Source organism: Rana temporaria, chromosome 7 (assembly GCF_905171775.1).
Source record: "Rana temporaria chromosome 7, aRanTem1.1, whole genome shotgun sequence".
NCBI lineage: Eukaryota > Metazoa > Chordata > Amphibia > Anura > Ranidae > Rana > Rana temporaria.
This window is the reverse complement of record NC_053495.1, coordinates 199,167,538-199,187,205: the sequence shown is the minus strand read 5'-3', so window position 1 is coordinate 199,187,205 and position 19,668 is coordinate 199,167,538. Positions and strand designations below refer to the sequence as shown.

Here is a 19,668-nt window from a genome sequence, read left to right as displayed (position 1 = left end):
TTTTTTTTCTTTGTTCTATTACAAGAGAAGTTTACATTCCTTGTAATAGGAATAAAAGTGACTCAATTTTTTTTTTTTTAACCACTTCCCGCCTGGTCAATAGTCAATTGACGTCCGGGAAGTGGCTGTGAAATCCTGACTGGACGTCCATTGACGTCCTGCAGGGTTAAATGCCGGCGCGCGCGTGCGCCCATAGGGGCGCGCAGCGCGGCGATTGGTGATGCGGGATGTCAGTCTGACACCCTGCATCTTCGATCTCGGTAAAGAGCCTTCCGGCAGAGGCTCTTTACCACGTGATCAGCCGTCTCCAACCACGGCTGATCACGATGTAAACAGGAAGAGCCGTTGATCGGCTCTTCCTCACTCGTGTCTGAGAGACGCGAGTAGAGCCGATCGGCGGCTCTCCTGACAGGGGGATTAGCGCTGATTGTTTATCAGCGCAGCCCCCCCTCGGATGCCAACACTGGACCACCAGGGAGTGCCCCCCGGTGCTCAATAGAGCAAAATAGGCACAAAAAACAAAAACAATAAAAAAAATTAACACAATCGATGCCAATCAGTGCCCACAAATGGGCATTGACTGGCAACATTGGCACTGACTGAAATGATGCCCAGCAATGCCATCAGTGCCACCCCTCAGTGTCCATCAGTACCACCCAGTGTCCATTAGTGCCCATCTATGCCCAGTGCTCATCAGTGCCGCCTCATCAGTGCCGCCTCATCAGTGCCACCTCATCAGTGCCACCTCATTGCCGCCACCTCATCGCCGCCATATCGGTGCCCAAAATTGAAGAAGAAAACTTTACTTATTTACAATTTTTTTTTTTACAGAAAATCTAAACTTAATTTTTTTCAAAAATGTCGGCCTTTTAGTTGTTGCGCAAAAAATAAAAATCGCAGAGGTGATCAGATACCACCAAAAAAGCTTTATTTGTGGTAACAAAATGATAACAATTTCAATTGGGTACAGTGTAGCATGACCGCGCAATTGTCATTCAAATTGCGACAGCGCTGAAAGCGGGAAATTGGCTTGCGCAGGAAGGTGCGTAAGTGCCTGGTATGGAAGTGGTTAAAATGTGAAAAAAAAAAAAATATTTTTTAAAGTGCCCCGTCCCGACAACATCGCGCGCAGAAGCGAACGCAACACATATGAAAACGGTGTTCAAACCACACAAGTGAGGTATCACCGCGATCGTTGGACCGAGAGCAATAATTCTAGCCCTAGACCTCCTCTGTAACTCAAAAAATGCAACCTATAGAATTTTTTTAAATGTTGCTTATGGAGATTTTAAGGGTAAAAGTTTGTCACCATTCCACGAGCGGGCGTAACTTTGAAGCGTGACATGTTGGGTATCAATTTACTTGGCGTAACATTACTGTTGCTTTAAAGTGGAAAAACGCAAACTTTTTCTTTTTGTGTTTTTTTTGTGTTTTTTTTTTTTTTTTTTTAAGTTGTAGCCAAAATAATGAACCATTGTAATGTTGCCAGCAGCTACACAAGAATTTTTGCTTTGGAGGTGGAAGGTAAAAGGGACATTCTGTCTTATGAGTGTGGAATTTGCAGCCACTGTAAGCCAATTGAATCCATCAAGCTGGAAAAAGCAGAACTGCCGCCTTTCACAAATGATTGCGGTAATGAGAGACTGACGAAGAATCTCAGATCTGTAGAATTTTTTTTTTAAGCTTTATTTTTGAATAATAAAAAAAGGAACTGGGGGGGGGGGGGGGAATTGAAGATGGAAGTGGGCGGAGGGGGTTGGGGGATTGGATTGGAGACCGTAAGGGGTAGGATTCAGATGATGGGGAGAGGCAATGGGGGGGGGGGGGAGGTGGGGTCTTGGAGATGGTGGAGATATGGTGGGGGGGGTCGGAGATGGTGGGAAAGAGGATATTGGGGGGGGGGGGGGGGTCGGAGATGGTGGGAAAGAGGAGATGGGGGGGGGGTGGTAGAAATGGTGAGGAGAGGATATGGGTGTGGGGGGTTGAAAAAGGTGGGATGGGGGAGGGGAAGAGGAGATGGTGGGGAAGTGGAAATTAGGGGGGTAGGTTGGAAATGGTGAGGAGAGGATATGGGGATGGGGGGGTCGGAAAAGGTGGGCAAAGGATATGAGAGGGGGGTTAGAGATGGTAGGGAAGAGGATATTGGGGGGGGGGGGGGTTGGAAATGGAGAGGATATGTGGATGGGTGTTGGGAAAAGGTGCAGAGAGGATATGAGGGGGATAGGAGATGGGGGGGGGGGGGGGGTCGGAGATGGTGGTGAAGAGTATATTAGAAGGGGGGTGGAAATGGTGAGGAGAGGGTATGGGTGTTGGGGGGGGGGGGGGGGGGGGTTGAAAGGGTGGGATGAGGTTGGGGGAGTGAAAGACGAGATAGTGGGGAAGAGGATATTGGGGGGGGGGGGGTGTTGGAAATGGTGAGGAGAGAATATGGGAATGGGTGTCGGAAAAGGTGGGGAGAGAATATGGGGATGGGGGAGGGGGTAGGAGATGGTGGGGGAGAGAATATGGGTGTGGGGGGTTAAAAAGGGTGGGATGAGGATGGGAGATGGTGGGGAAGAGGATATTAGGGGGGGGGGGGGGGATGTTGGGAATGGGTGTCAGGAAAGGTGGGGAGTGGATATGGGGATGGCGGTCGGAGATGGTGGGGAAGAGGATATGAGGGGGTTGGAAATGCTGAGGACAGGAATATAAGGGAGGGGGGTCAGAAAAGGTGGGGCAGAGGATAGAATGGGAGGGGGGGGGGGTTATCGGGAAAAGGTGGGGAGAGGATATGAGGATGGGGGGAGGGGGAAGAGGATATTGGGGGAGTGGGGGTTGGAAATTGAGGAGAGGATATGGGGTTGGAGATGGTGGGGAGAGGATATGGTGATGGGGGAGGGGGGTCGGAGATGTTGGGGAAGGGAATATCTGGAGAATCGAAGATGTTGGGAAACTGTTGTCACCCCATCACAGGAAGTGCCGGGACAAGGACCTCCATAGCAGAATCGCCGGGATTATTTTCAGAAGCTACATAAAATATAGAGAATGGGATGAAATGACGTGGAACATGTTGATGGGTTTGATGTCATGAATTGGGTTTTGGATCTCCTAGAATTCTCAGTACTATGAAATGCTTTACAGCCACATTGGCAAAGCAACAAATATTTTCTATGTTGTGCCCAAATCATGGCAGAAATTCAGATTTATTATTTTTTCCTCAGGTATTTGCCTCTCTGAACTTGGCGGAGCATGGGTTTATTTTCAAGTGGCGAATATGGAAGCGAGTGCCTCGGATGATGTGGATAAACTGAAGTCGCGTTTTTTATCTGCGTGGCATAATGTGAAGTATAGTAAGTCGATTTAAATTTATCGCCTTTTAAATGAGGATCCAGACAGAAAAATAAATTTTGCATAAAATTCGCTGATTCTTCTTCCAGTCCTGATCGGCTGCAGTACCGGATATATCGGCAAAACGTTTGTTTACCATTATCACTGAAAGTGAAAGAAAATTCCACATTTTGGGTTGTCACCAGAACAGGAAAGAGGGGGAAATCTTCCAATGGAGACACTGGTTCTGGTGACCTGGGGGGGGGGGGACCCCAAGAGATTCCCTCACTTTGGAGGAGATTCCTCTTGCTTCCTCCTTTTGCTATGGGATAGTAAGTGGGGAGAAATGGGACACAGATGTCAAAAACATGACAGAGGTTATAACCCTCCCGTACTCTTATCTACAATGGGGGGGGGGGGATGCTTCTAGTTCTACTTTAACCACTTTTTTTTTCTTCCAGGGCAACTTTTTTTATTTACTTTTTCAGCTGGGCTCAGGAACGGAGTCTTTCTGAGTCTTTCTGGTGCCCCCCCACACCTCAGGCCAAACGCGGTACTGCACACCGCTTTGGCTTGAATCCTGCTTGTTTTGCGAGACAACATGCAAACCAAGTTAGGATTTTTAAAAATACACAGTGCTCATATTGCGAAATGCTCGTTGACCGCGTTACTCGCAATCCAAGGTTCCACTGTAGTTCTTAATGCTAGCTGGTCCACATGTGGCTACTGCTCCCAGTACCAGCCCTGGCAGCCCTCCTGGCTGCAGCTGCCCCTTTCCACTGCCTGTGCCACCACAGTCCTCCTGACTGGCTCTGCACCCATCCTAGACTGCGCCATCCCAGTCCTCTCAGGTGTGCCTACCAGCCCTCCTGACTGTCATTTACCAGCCCTCCCGACTGTCACTCACCAGCCATCTAGGCTGTTGCTCCTGGAGGCTTGCCCAGCAGTGTTCTTCTTCTGTCCTGTTTGCTCCCGTGCCTCCTGACCATGACACCTCTGAGGTTTTGAGAAGGTCCCATCCGCACCCGAGCCCAGGCTCAGTCACCCCCTCCACACTGGGGATCTCCCTCAAAGGCCACAACAACCTAGCACTCCATCTCCCACCCGAACTCTCCTCCCCAGCTAGGCTGACCCTGAATATTTAAGGGGGCCTCCCCCCTGCCAATCCAAGTTGGGGATTGGTCAGGGCTCTCAGAATACTTCAGGCAACTCTCCCTAACCTCCACTCCCATTCTTCTAGAACAAGGGTCTCCAAACTTTTTTTAAACTGAGGGCCAGTTTATTGTCCTGACTTTAGGAGGGCTGGATTGTGGTCAGCTTGGGCAGAAAATGTCCCGAGCCCAGCATCAGTGAGAATAAATGGGGTCTCGGGGGTTCGTGATCAGTAGTAGTAGGAGGAGTAGTGCCCCTAGGAGTATGTGGAATAGTATCCCATCATTGGTATTGGTGGAAGAAATAGTGCCTCCTTGTTGGTGTCAGTGGGAGGAATAGTGCCCCAAGAGCGAGATAAATCCTAGCAAAGGGCGCCACATCTGGCCCCCGGGCCGCAGTTTGGAGACCACTGTTACCAGAACATTTGAGAAGTAGGGGTGCAGTCTCGTGATGCTACTTCTGAGTCATCCAGCTCTCCCAGGATTTCTGCCCAACCCAGGACAAAACACAGACCGGCTTGGCTTGCCAGCCAAGCCTGCAGAAATGTACCTACACTTAAACACCAAAAACCCGATGACAATTCTAGCACTAGAGGGTGCTACACTTTTATCTAGGGAATGATTCCAAAATGGATTGCTGACTAACAGATTCGCACCTTGTACCCAGAGAAGAAAATGTTCCAACAATTGAATGTGTTTTTCTTTGTTCTTTAAGGCTGGGTCCTCAGAACAAGAACATATTTTAGGCGGAATTCACCGGTGTTTCTGCTCGGAAAATGTTACCACTTCAAACTGGAAGGTAAGTCCCATGCTGGGAGCGCTCCGAACTTTGTAAAACCGGAAGTATGGAATGTTTCTGAAATGAATGTGATTTACGACTCTATATTATGGATAGTTTTATTAGTATTTTCTGATTAGGGATCTTCCAGCGCCATAAAACTCTTGTCAAACATTAAATGCATTTTTCCTTAACCACTTCAATACTGGGCATTTTCACCCCCTTCCTGCCCAGGCCAATTTTCAGCTTTCAGTGCTTAAAGCGGGGGTTCACCCTTAATTTTTTTTTTTTTTTTTTTTTTTGCGCCGTACTCAGTTTAATCCGTTTCAGACTCCCTCGGGGAGTAGGCGTTCCTATCAAGAGGGCAACATGATTGACGGCCAGCTATGGTGCGTCACGCTTCCCAGAAATAGGACTTGACTCTTCACGGCGCCTGCGCAGTCAGCTCCTAGTCTGTGCGCAGGCGCCGAATAGCGCCGTGAAGAGCCGAGACCTACCCCGGCTATTTTCGGGAAGCGTGACGCGCCATAGCCGGCCGTCAATCAAGTTCCCTCTGCATAAGAACGCCCATTCCCCGCGGGGAGTCTGAAATTTAACTACGGTATTAAACTGTGAGTATGGGGCGCAAAAAAAAAAATATAAAGGCATACTGTAGCTCACGCTAGTATGCTGCATGGTAGAAACTTGTTTTTTAGGGTGAACCACCGCTTTAATATTTTGAATGGCAATTGAATGGCGGTCATGCAACACTGTACCCATATGATAATTTTGATAATCCCCCCCCCCCCCCCCCAAAAAAAATAGCTTTCTTTTGGTGGTATGTTTGGCGGTATAAACAAAAAAAAAAAGACCGACCGTTTTTGGGGAAAAAAAAAGTTTTTTTACTTTTTGCTATAATATCCCAATTTAAAAATTTTTTTAGTAAAAAAAAAAAAACCCTGCAATAAGCCTATATTGATTGGTTTGCGCAAAAGTTATAGCGTCTACAAAATAGGGGATAGCTTTATGACATTTTTATAATAAATGAATAAAAAAAAAAAGATATATTTAATTTTACTAGTAATGGCGGCGATGGGCATTTTCTATATATATATATATATATATATATATATATATATATATATATATATATATATATATATATATATATATATATATATATATATATATATATATATATATCTCTCTATATCTATATCTCATCTGACTCTTTCCCACAGGAAAACCGATCGTGTGTACGGGGCATAAGAGTTTTTTGCTGAGCAATCTAAACCCAAGTTGCTTGACCAATGAAGCTTTGTTTTACAGGCTCGAGTGAGGTCTTTCCTGATGACTTGGAGACCAAGACGGTGGCCAATGGAGATGCATGCGGTACAGTGGAGGAGTTCCGAAAGGACTTTATCTCTAGGATATGGCTCTCGTACAGAGAAGAGTTCCCCCAGTTGGAAGGGTCAACCTGGACGACAGACTGTGGTTGGGGCTGCACTTTGCGGACTGGACAAATGCTTCTGGCTCAGGGACTATTAGTTCATTTTATTGGACGAGGTAGGTGTGATGAGACCTCTGTTTGTGTGAGTTTCTATCAATCATGTTCTTTATAAAGTTCATAAATGGCAATGTCTAGGTTAAGCATACAAAAAAAACATGTTGCATAGTCAAAATTGTCAGTTCTTACCCAGGTTTCTTCTAGATGTTGGTAGGGGTTCCTTAAACTGTGGTTGATCGTCATCCCAATTTGATGGTGCTTGCATAGTCCCAGGGCCAACACCACTTGGCAGAGCCATCGGCATTACACCAATGAGCTTTTTAGTTGTCTGTAAGGCCCCGTACACACGTCCGAGGAACTCGACGTGCCAAACACATCAAGTTCCTCGTCGAGTTCAGTGTGGAAGCCGCCGAGGATCTCGGCGGGCCGACTTTCCTCATTGAACGAGGAAATGGAGAACATGTTCTCTTTTCGGCCCGACGAGTTCCTTGTCTTCCTCGCTGAGTTTCTGTGTACGGGGCCTAAGGGTGGTATTCTGACCACCACTGCAAGGAGGTGGCTTATTTTTCCCATTGGCCGCAAGGGCTTTTTTTTTTTTTTTTTCAGTGGGAACACGGGGGGGAACGCAGTTTCGGCACTGAATGCATTTCATGGCAAGGGGTCTTGAGGTGTGCTGGAGTGTCTATATTGTTGTGGGGAGTCGTCAATTGTTGCCCGGAAGGATCTACTGTTGAGGACGGGGTCTTTGTTGGCTGCTGGAGGTTGTCGTTGAGTGTATCTATTGTTGCTTGGGTGCTACATTGTTGTGGGGAGTCTATTGTTGCTTGAGGGGGGAAATTTTGTTAAAAGGGGGGTGTAGTGTTGCTGGCTGCATGGGGATATATTTTACAGCTTAAAGAGGAAGTAAACCCTGATGGGTTTTACTTCCACTTTATTTCCCTGCAGAGGTAAAGCATAATGGGCTACTATGCATCGTATAGTAGCCCATTATGTGTCGCTTACCTGGAATGTCCACCTAAATTCGTATATTCGATCGCCTTGCTGCTTTAGCCCCGGTTCTCTGTCAGAGCTCTCTGCTCAAGCAGCCATCGATATCGCCTGCAAGCCACGCCCTGGTTAACTATTTCTTGTACAACTGGACAGTGATTGAAGTAGGGGACCCAAAACGACTTGGCGTACCTTGTATTTTACTGCAAGTTCTACTTTAAAATGTGGGACATTCACAACCAGCAAATTTAAAATGGCCTTTGCAATATTCAATATGTTAAGATTGCCATTCGCTTATGTCATATTAACATTCTTATCTTTTCCCTATTTCATATTTCAATATTTTTATTGAAAATAAACAATGTTGTATAAGAGCCGGTTCACACACAGGCGGCACGACTTTGGGGGCGACTCGGGAAGGCGATCTCAAGGCGACTTGAGAGGCAACTTGCAAAATGACTTCTGTATTGAAGTCAATGCAAGTCGCCCTGAATCGCCCCCAAAGTCGTGCAGGAACCTTTTCCTAAGTCGGAGCGACTTGCGTCGCTCCTATTAGAACAGTTCCATTGACTACTGCGGACCGCGACTTGTCAGGCGGCTGAGTCGCCTGACAGGTCGCCCCTGTGTGAACCGGGTCTAGGGCACAAGTGACAAAAACAGAGTTGACAATAGAGCTCTGTCAGATAATAGTACTCATACAAATAGTCGTAAACACAAAACCTAGAGATAAATAAGAAACAAAACAAGTTCAACACAAAATGCAGTTAGCGGGAGAGTCCATTAACATAGCCATATGACATAAGAATAATCGAGGAAAAACACAATGTCCCCTTGTTACCGTATCTTTCCCCTCAGTTGTTAAATCATTCACTAAATGGTAAAAAAAATAATAAAAAATAAGAATAGAACTAAAAAGATATATATCCCTGATTTCCCTAGGGACCAATTGGTGGTTGTCCCAGGAAGCCACATTAACATATAGCGAGGGTAGGGGAGGATAAGGAAGGGTAGGGGAGGATAAGGAAGGGTAGGGGAGGATAAGGAAGGGTAGGGGAGGATAAGGAAGGGTAGGGGAGGATAAGGAAGGGTAGGGGAGGGGAGGAGAAGGAAGGGTAGGGGAGGATAAGGAAGGAAGGGTAGGGGAGGATAAGGAAGGAAGGGTAGGGGAGGATAAGGAAGGAAGGGTAGGGGAGGATAAGGAAGGAAGGGTAGGGGAGGATAAGGAAGGAAGGGTAGGGGAGGATAAGGAAGGAAGGGTAGGGGAGGATAAGGAAGGAAGGGTAGGGGAGGATAAGGAAGGAAGGGTAGGGGAGGATAAGGAAGGAAGGGTAGGGAGGATAAGGAAGGAAGGGTAGGGGAGGATAAGGAAGGAAGGGTAGGGGAGGATAAGGAAGGAAGGGTAGGGGAGGATAAGGAAGGAAGGGTAGGGGAGGGGAGGATAAGGAAGGGTAGGGGAGGGGAGGATAAGGAAGGAAGGGTAGGGGAGGGAGGATAAGGAAGGAAGGGTAGGGGAGGGGAGGATAAGGAAGGAAGGGTAGGGGAGGGGAGGATAAGGAAGGAAGGGGAGGATAAGGAAGGAAGGGAAGGGTAGGGGAGGATAAGGAAGGAAGGGTAGGGGAGGATAAGGAAGGAAGGGTAGGGGAGGATAAGGAAGGAAGGGTAGGGGAGGATAAGGAAGGAAGGGTAGGGGAGGATAAGGAAGGAAGGGTAGGGGAGGATAAGGAAGGAAGGGTAGGGGAGGGGAGGATAAGGAAGGAAGGGTAGGGGAGGGGAGGATAAGGAAGGAAGGGTAGGGGAGGGGAGGATAAGGAAGGAAGGGTAGGGGAGGGGAGGATAAGGAAGGAAGGGTAGGGGAGGGGGAGGATAAGGTAGGGGAGGGGGAGGATAAGGTAGGGGAGGGGGAGGGGGAGGGGGAGGATAAGGAAGGGGAGGGGGAGGGGGAGGATAAGGAAGGGTAGGGGAGGATAAGGAAGGGTAGGGGAGGATAAGGAAGGGTAGGGGAGGATAAGGAAGGGTAGGGGCGGATAAGGAAGGGTAGGGAAGAGAAAAGGGAACCCCTGTGTATATTTCTACTAACATCGTGTCAACGTAGAGATGGAAATTCCGTCAAAGCATCCCATAGTTAGCAACAATAACCAATTCAACAGTAAATATTTTAAAAGAGAAAAGGAAAGAAAAGAGAGGGTCAGCCAGAAGCACTTTAAGGTGAAGATAGACAACGTATCCATGGATCCCACGTTATATCGAATTTCCTAGTAGAATTGCGAAGGATACAGGTGAGTCTGTCGTTAACCATGATCCAGTTACGTTTATTCTTCACGTAATCAAGGGAAACCATCGACTGCTTCCAATATTTAGCAATAGTTATTCTTGCTGCCAAAAACATATGTGATTAGTTTCATCGATTTTATTTGGGAACTTTAACGGGCAACTTGTGAAAAAGCGCTGATTGCGGGGATCTACGTATATTAACCCCCATTACAGAGTAAATTAGATTAAATATATGAATCCAAAATCTAGTGACCATGGGGCACTGCCACCAAACATGAAACTTTGTACCCATCCTGTCCACAACGTCTGAAGCAAATGGGCGATGCAGACGGGTGCATCTTAGCGACTCTGGTCGGGACCAAATACCAACGTAGAAGTGTTTTTACAATTTGCTTCAATTAATGTTGTATTAATAGATATTTTGGATAAAGCGTAGGCAACATCTTGCCAGTCTGATAATTCCAATGTGGTATTCAAATCCCGTTCCCATTGTTTCATGTGAGGGAGCTTGGCATTCGGGTCAGTGAGGATAGTGTATGCTGTAGATATCCTTCCCCGTAAAAGGCCCTTTGTTTGGCAAGATAATTCAAAATTTGTAAGAACCAGGGGCCAGATTCACAGCAGAAATACGCCGGCGTATTTTCAAATTTGTCGCGTCGTATCTTGATTTGGAATCCTCAAACCAACATACGACGGCTTTTGGCATAGATCCGACAGGCGTACGGCTTCGTACGCCTTCGGATCGTAGGTGAAATTTTCTGGCGGCCGCTGGGTGGAGTTTGCGTCGTTTTCCAGCGTCGGGTATGCAAATTGGCTGTTTAAGGCGATCCACGAAGGTACGCGCGTTCGTCGCATTCTCTTACGTCGGTTTTTCCCGTCGTAAAGTTAAGAGTGCTATTTAGATGGTGTAAAATTACACCATCCATGTTAAAGTATGGCCGTCGTTCCCGCGTTGAATTTTAATATTTTAATTTTTTTTGCGTAAGACGTCCGGGAATACGAAAGTACGTTACGCCTGTCGCCGTTCAAAAAACACGTCGGGGGCGCCGTAATTTCACGCAAAGCATGGCGGGAAATTTCCAAACGGAGCATACGCAGAACGTTCGGCGCAAAAAACGCGCCTAATTTAAATGGTACACGCCCCATTTGAATTAGGCGGGCTTGCGCTTTACGCTACGCCGCCGCAAGTTTACAGGCAAGTGCTTTGTGAATCAAGCACTTACGCCGAAAACTTGCAGCGGCGTAACGTAAAGGGGATACGTTACGCCGCCGTAAATATTTGTGAATCTGGCCCCAGAGGTCCATCCAACCGGTTAATTTTCTTTTCCCTATTTTAACCAGTTCCCGACCCCCGCATGTACATATACGTCCACAATATGGCACGTACAGGCACATGGGCGTACATGTACGTCCTTGCCTATTAGCGTGTGGGGGGTCCGATTGGGACCCCCCCCCGCTACATGCGGAGGTCGGGTCCGCTCGGGGAGCGATCCGGGACCACGGCGCGGCTATTTGTTTATAGCCTCTCCGTCGCGATCGCTCCCCGGAGCTGAAGAACGGGGAGAGCCGTATGTAAACACGGCTTCCCCGTGCTTCACTATGGCGGCGCATCGATCGCGTCATTCCCTTTATAGGGAAGACACGATCGATGACGTCATTCCTACAGCCACACCCCCCTACAGTTGTAAACACACACTAGGTGCACCCTAACTCCTACAGCGTCCCCTGTGGTTAACTCCCAAACTGCAACTGTCATTTTCACAATAAAGAATGCAATTTAAATGCATTTTTTGCTGTGAAAATTACAATGGTCCCAAAAATGTGTCAAAATTGTCCGAAGTGTCCGCCATAATGTCGCAGTCACGAAAAAAATTGCTGATCGCCGCCATTAGTAGTAAAAAAAAAAAAATTTATAAAAATGCAATAAAACTATCCCCTATTTTGTAAACGCTATAAATTTTGCGCAAACCAATCGATAAACGCTTATTGCGATTTTTTTTTTACTAAAAATAGGTAGAAGAATACGTATCGGCCTAAACTGAGGAAAAAAAATGTTTTTATATATGTTTTTGGGGGATATTTATTACAGCAAAAAGTAAAAAATTTTGCATTTTTTTCAAAATTGTCGCTCTATTTTTGTTTATAGCGCAAAAACTAAAAACCGCAGATGTGATCAAATACCACCAAAAGAAAGCTCTATTTGTGGGGGGGAAAAAGGACGCCAATTTTGTTTGGGAGCCACGTTGCACGACCGCGCAATTGTCTGTTAAAGCGACGCAGTCCCGAACTGTAAAAACACCTTGGGTCTTTAGGCTGCATATTGGTCCGGGGCTTAACTGGTTAATCACCATGCTCTTCAACAATGCTCATAATTGTAGCGAAAATTAACTTTCAGCTTAAATTCATGGGGCTAGATTCAGATAGCCCGCCGTAACTTAGTGAGGCAGGTTCTGTATTCACAAAGAACCTGCGCCCTAAGTTACGGCGGCGTAGCGTAAATCTGCCGGCGTAAGTGCGCCTAATTCGAGTTTTGAGGAGGTTGGCGTGTTTTATGTGAAATAAAACATGACCCCACGTAAATGACGTCTCTAAAGAACGGCGCATGCGCCGTCCGTGAACGTATCCCAGTGCGCATGCTCCTAATCACGTCGCAAATAGTCAATGCTTTCGAGGTGAACGTAATTTACGCTAAGCCCTATTCGCGAACGACTTGCGTAAACAACGTAAAATTTTACGCTGTCCCGACGTCCATTCTTAACATTGGCTATGCCTCATATAGCAGGCATAGCTTTACGCCGGAAAAAGCCTTACATAAAAAAATCAGCCGGGCGCACGTACGTTTCTGAATTGGCGTATCTAGCTCATTTGCATATTCTACGCGGAAATCAGCGGAAGCGCCACCTAGCGGCCAGCGTAAATATGCACCCTAAGATACGACGGCGTAGGAGACTTACGCCGGTCGTATCTTGGCAACATTTAAGCGCATCTCAGTTTGAGAATACGCTTAAAGTTGCGACGGCGCGGATTCGGACTTACGACGGCGTATCTACTGATACGCCCGTCGTAAGTGTTACTGAATCTAGCCCATGGTGTGTGTATTTGTTTTTTTTGTTTTTTTTTTTGCCTTTTTTTTTGGGTTGTACTTTTTTTCTTTTTGATTTATCACATGTAATATGTTATTTTTTTTCAACCCTACGCAAGATTGGTTATGGCCCAACGCCCTAGAGATTTACAGCTCGGATTCCGACTTCTGGTCTGTCAACAGCGCAAAAAAGCTCGCTCCAATCGAGGCGTCATATGTTGACCATATGAACTATGGTACCACCTCTAGCAAGCCATTACACATCAAAGACTATGATGAGAATAACCAAGCCGAGTTCTACCATAGGAAGATCGTCTCTTGGTTTGTGGACCACCCCTCGGCTGACTTTGGTATACATCGGCTGATCAAGCTTGGCAAGAGCTCTGGCAAAGCTGCGGGTGATTGGTATGGACCAGCCATTGTGTCTCACATCTTGAGGTAAGGTTTCAGTCTTGCTTAAATGTGACTGTGCTAATGAGATCTCGTGGGATAGAAAGAGACAGTCTGGGGAGTTGTCGTCCCATTCTTGTATCTTTTTAACGTTTTTAACTTTTTTTTTTTCCCCTCAGAAAAGCAATTGAGGAGTCTGTAGACCCTGAGCTGCGAGGGATCACCATTTATGTTGCTCAGGATTGTACAAGTAAGCGATTCCCACAAAATACACTTACCTGTTTGAATGTAAACTATGTATAGTACTTTTGTATTTACGTTGAAATAAATTTTACGTTTAAAGGAGTTGTAAAGGTAAAAGTTTTTTTACCTTAATGCATCCTATGCATTAAGGTAAAAAAACATCTGACAGCACCGCCCCCCCCCCCCCCCCCCCGAGCCCCCGTTTTACTTACCTCACCGTTCGAAAGTCCCGGGCGCGTGCTTGTCATCCTGCTCGGTTCCCAGCCTGGCCGTTGATTGGCTAGGCTGGGCGGATTGATAGCAGCGCAGCCATTGGCTGGCGCTGCTGTCAATCACAGCGGATGACGCGGCGCGCCGGGGGGGCGGGGCCGAGTGATACAGTCGGCGGCTATGGCCGCTGCTGTATCACGGGAGCGCGCTCGCAAAAGCTTTCCACCATGCGAGGGAGCTCGCATGAAGGTGGAAAGCTTTTGCGAGGAGGAGCCGAGACAGCCGCCCAGGGACCCCAGAAGACACGGATCCGGGTCACTCTGTGCAAAACGATCTGCACAGTGGAGGTAAGTATAACATGTATGTTATTTAAAAAAAAAAATAATTGTACCTTTAGTGTTCCTTTAAAGCTTATGTTGAGTCAGTACATGAACATGTCTTTACCTTTTATCCCTCTAAATATGCTGCAAGTTCAGGAAAGTAACTACAGTTCATAAAAGTGTTGACCCACCCCCCCCCTCCTACCCCATTTAGGCAGTACATTTCGATTTAGTTTTAGTCTTGGGACTAAAATGGCATTTTAGTTTTAGTCCCTTTTTTTTTTTTTTTTTTTGTCTTTTGCAATTGTTTAGTTTTAGTCATATTTAGTCAAATTTTAGTCTTCTAAAAACGAATGGGTGTAGTTAAATTTATAATGCATTATCCCATTTTAGTCTTCTGCAATTGTTTTAGTCCTATTTAGTCTTCTAAAACCTCCAGTATGTTTTTTTTAGTCGACTAAAATCTAATGGGTGTAATTAAATTTTAATGGATCAGTTAACATTTCTCTACAATTTCCAAACTTTTGAATACTGCTGGAGTGAAAAATCGAATATATTTGTTATTGAGGTATGAACATGCACTGCAGACCAGTATTCATTTTGACGTCAAATTTCAATTTAGTTTTAGTCTTCTGCAATTTGTGTTTGTCGTATTTAGTCGACTAAATCTCCAGTACATTTCAGTCGACTAAAATCATTTTAGTCGACCGAAACAAATTTTAGTCATCTAAAAACGAATGGGTGTAGTTAAATTGTAATGCATTATCTAAGCATTTCTCTACAATTTCCACACTCATTATATATACAGCTGTAGTGAAAAATCTAATATGTTCTTTATGGTATTGAGGTATGAACATGCACTACAGACCCGTGTTACTTTTGATGTCAAAGTTCAATTTAGCTTTAGTCTTCTAGCCAGATTCACGTAGAGATACGACGGCGTATCAGTAGATACGCCGTCGTAACTCCGAATCTGCGCCGTCGTATATTTAAGTGTATTCTCAAATTGAGATACGCTTAAATGTAGCTAAGATACGACCGCCAGCGCCGTCGTATCTTCGATGTCTGTTTACGTTGGCCGCTAGGGGCGTGTACGCTGATTTACGCCTAGAATGCGTAAATCAGCGAGATACGCCTATTCACGAACGTACGCTTGCCCGTCGCAGTAAAGATACGCCGTTTACGTAAGACGTTTTCAGGCGTAAAGATAATCCACCAAAAAGATGGCGCAGCCAATGTTGGGTATGGACATCGGAACCGCGTTGAATTTTACAATTTTTTTCGTCGTTTGCGTAAATCGTCCGTGAATGGGGCTGGCCGTAATTTACGTACACGTCGAAAGCAATGAGTTTTTGCGGCGTAATTTGGAGCATGCGCACTGGGTTACGTCCACGGACGGCGCATGCGCCGTTCGTTAAAAACGTCATTTACGTGGGGTCATGCTTTATTTACATAAAACACGCCCACCTCTTCACAATTTTGAATTAGGCGCGCTTAGACCGGCACATTTACGATACGCCGCCGTAACTTAGGACGCAAGTGCTTTGTGAATACAGCACTTGCCTCTCTAACTTACGGCGGCGTAGCGTATATGAGATGCGCTACGCCTGCCTAACATTAGGCACGTGTACCTGAATCCAGCTATTAGTCTTTTGACTAATATGGCCTTTTAGTCGACTAAAGTGGTATTAAGTCGGTCGACTAAAATGTTTTAGTCGACAAAATTAACACCGATATCATCACTGGTTCTCAGAAGGTAATCCTTGAAACGAAAAGTTTTTTTATTGATAATTTTAGTTGAGTGCATGATCGGGGGGGGGATAAGGCAAAGGGAATAAGGCAAAGTATTTGCGCACGCAGATATACGTCTGCAGCATGGCACGGGCAGGCAAAAGGACATACCTGTACGTCCCCTTATAAGAAGCGTTTGTTGCGAGCCCGCCGCGATCTCCGTGAGCGCGCCGGCGGACTCAATCGCCATGGGCATACCCACGATCGTCTCACGGAGAGATAGAACAGGGAGATGTTGGTGTAAACACAACATCTCCCAGTTCTGCCTAGTGACACTGTCACTGATCGTGTTCCCTGTCATTTCGGAAAACACGATCAGTGACGTGTCGCAGCAAGCCACGCCCTCCTACAGTAAGAGTCACTCCTTAGGTGGGGAACACTTAACCCCTACAGCGCCACCTTGTGGTTAACCCCCTTCACTGCCATGTCATTTTCACAGTAAACAATGCATTTTTATAGCACTGATCGCTGTAAAAATGACAATGGTCCCAAAAATGTTTTAAAAGTGTCCGATGTGTCCGCCATAATGTCGCAGTCACGATAAAAATCACAGATCGCCGGCATTACTAGTAAAATATATATATATTTATTTTAATAAAAATGCCATAAAACTATCCCCTATTTTGTAGACGCTATAACTTATGCTTATTGCGATATTTTTGGGGAAAAATAATGTAGAAGAATACGTATCGGCCTAAACGGAGCAAGAAATTACTATTTTTTTATATATTTTTAGGGGATATTTATTATAGCAAAAAGTAAAAAAACATTACATTTTTTTTCAAAATTGTCGCTCCATTTTTCTTTATAGCGCAAAAAATAAAAACCGTAGAGGTGATCAAATACCACCAAAAGAAAGCTCTATTTGTGGGGGAAAAAGACGTCGGTTTTGTTTGGGAGCCACGTCGCACGACCGCGCAATTGTCAGTTTAAGCGACGCAGTGCCGAATCGCAAAAAGGGGCCCGGTGCTTTAGCTACAAAATGGTCCGGGGCTGAGGTGGTTAAACTTCAGCTTTGAGGCAGTAGATGGGGATTAGAGCGATATGTAAGATGACATCTTCTCGTGTAATATTTGCCTCTTTAATATGAACAGTTTACGGCGGAGACGTGTACGACCAACAGAACAACTCGGACTGTGAAAAAGCCGTTCTGATTCTGGTTCCGGTGAGGCTGGGCGGAGAGAGGACCAACATGGAGTATTTTGAGTTTGTGAAGGTGGGAGATGCAGCAACAACTCCTTCTTCTTCTTTTTTTTATTTTTTATTACCTCCCAGTTCAGTAGTGACGTCCCTTGTATTCAACGTAAACCGTGCACTAGGGGGCTCCACATACCGTTTTTGGCAGATTCAGTTTTCTCTCTTTTCATCCTTTGTTATATCAGTGCTGCTGATTTACTAAAGCCTCTTTGCAGCGAATTCATGACTTTCTGTACTCCAGTGATGGCTCTATGGCAGGGGTAGGCAACCTGGGGAAAACAAAACATTTTATATATATTTTTGGGGGATATTTATTATAGAAAAAAGTAAAAAATATTGAATTTTTTTCTAAATTGTCGCTCTATTTTTGTTTATAGCGCAAAAAATAAAAACCGCAGAGGTAATCAAATACCACCAAAAGAAAGCTCTATTTGTGGGGGGGAAAGGACGCCATTTTGTTTGGGAGCCACGTCGCACGACCGCGCAATTGTCTGTTAAAACGACGCAGTGCCGAATTGTAAAAACCCCTTGGGTCATTTAGCAGCATATTGGTCCGGTCCTTAAGTGGTGAATGAATGAATGAAAACTTATATAGCACAACACATGCGAACTTAATCGCCTGAATATATTCATTTTTTTTTTATTTTTTTTTTAACCTAATTTTACCTGATGATAGATAGATAGATTATATATATATATATATATATATCTATCTATCTCTCCACCCCCTGTTAAAATGTCAGGTAGATGATGTAAAAAAAATTGTGTGTGTGTGTGTGGCATTTTTTTTAGATCCACTGTATTTAATAGAATTTAAAAAATATATTTATATTTGTAAAAAAAAAAAATTATTGAAAAAATTATTAATTATAATATTTTAATATTTTTTTCTCTCCAGGGTATTCTAAGCCTTGAATACTGCATAGGAATAATTGGTGGGCGGCCAAAGCAGTCTTATTTCTTTGTAGGATTTCAAGGTAGGTGCATTTTTTAACCTATTCTGTGGAATATGTGTAACGCGATTCCTCTACCTCCACGCCTTTAACAAAAAAACCTCTAGTACATTCGTAAATGACCATTCCCGCACGGAATAATTACCATAGCGCTGAGTGTCCTCTATTAATTCATCAGCACCTACTAACGTCCACTCATTTGTCATTGGGCCGCCATTGTAATTGGTTTTTCCCCCGCAAAGCGCCCGTTTTTTAATTCCTCTCTCTGCATAAACAAGGCATATTTTAAACTGCGACTAATGAAAGTTTAAGAGCCTTCCTCTGCTTTCCCTTTGGCAGATTTTTATTTACATATTTACATTCGCGCCGTTTAAGCCGGGGCAAGTTGACGTTGGGATGACAAGCAATATGTCCTGCTTGTCGGAGCCTCTCCGCCGCTCCATTTTTCACCGCGATATAATTGTGTGTTTGTGAAAGTAATTTCATCACCAAAAATTAAGTGACAGACTCATCGCCGCACAGAAAAAACCTGCTTATACAAGCATATTTGATGAGTCGAGAGTTAATCTCTCCCGCGTATTAAAAAGAAAAAATATCCGTCAGCCGCCGGCGTGGCGTTGGCAAAAAGGGCATTGTCTGCCGGCTTTTCTTCTCTGCATAGAAAATTGAATTGCGAGGCGGCCGATAATGGCGTGTATTTTGAATTACTTGTCTTTTGTTTTGTCCTTGCAGATGACAGTTTGATATACATGGATCCTCATTACTGCCAATCTTTTGTAGATGTCAGCAAAAAGGATTTCCCTCTCGAGGTGAGGCCGCCGTGGCGGTGGGTTGGCACCGATTGTTCAGACGCTTTGATTTACACGCTAATTATGAGCTGAAATTATGCAATGTTCTTTATGCACCTTTAGTAAGGATCTCCATTTATAGACACTGTTGGGGGGAGAAAGAAAAAAAGATGGCCGTTTGCCGCCAGGGCTAAGTGCCTAATTTGGGCTTGGTGCGGACGTGTTGGACCAAGAGCTTTTGGGAGCTGATGGGGCAATTATATAATTTTGGGTATTTCATTTAGTGTGGTGATGACAAAATAAAGGGAAAACCTTTTTTTTTATTTTGTTTCATTAGGGAGATTACCTTTCACTTCCTGTCCCATAGCCAAAACAGGAAGTGGGGAAATCTATCCACAGTGAGGCAATCCCTTTTATCACCAGAACCCATTAGACTTTTTCCATATATTCCTGTTCTGGGGGCAACCCAAAAATTGTGTGTGTGTGTATATGTTTATATATATATATATATATATATATATATATATATATATATATATATATATATATATATATATATATATATATATAGCACAAATTCAAAGTCCTCATTCACACAGTACCGGTGCCATCGGCCATATGAATGGAGGACTTCAACTTTCGAATCTCAGATGAAGCAATTGGCTATTGCTATGCTAGTTTCTGTAAGTTGGTGGTTTTCTCCTGCGGAATAAAT

General features: G+C 44.9%; 1 protein-coding gene across 2 annotated transcripts in view; it reads left to right on the top strand.

Moving 5' to 3' along the window:
- The window catches only part of ATG4C (autophagy related 4C cysteine peptidase), a 40,512-nt gene that overhangs the window by 7,494 nt on the left and 13,350 nt on the right, over window positions 1-19,668 (top strand). For both annotated transcript variants that reach the window (XM_040360782.1, XM_040360783.1), the window contains exons 2-9: window positions 3,201-3,329; window positions 5,173-5,256; window positions 6,544-6,780; window positions 13,181-13,499; window positions 13,631-13,701; window positions 17,110-17,231; window positions 18,111-18,189; window positions 18,898-18,974. In XM_040360782.1, coding sequence (XP_040216716.1) covers window positions 3,254-3,329; window positions 5,173-5,256; window positions 6,544-6,780; window positions 13,181-13,499; window positions 13,631-13,701; window positions 17,110-17,231; window positions 18,111-18,189; window positions 18,898-18,974 — 1,065 coding nt within the window. In that variant the 5' untranslated portion in view covers window positions 3,201-3,253. The remainder of the gene's footprint in view (window positions 1-3,200; window positions 3,330-5,172; window positions 5,257-6,543; window positions 6,781-13,180; window positions 13,500-13,630; window positions 13,702-17,109; window positions 17,232-18,110; window positions 18,190-18,897; window positions 18,975-19,668) is intronic.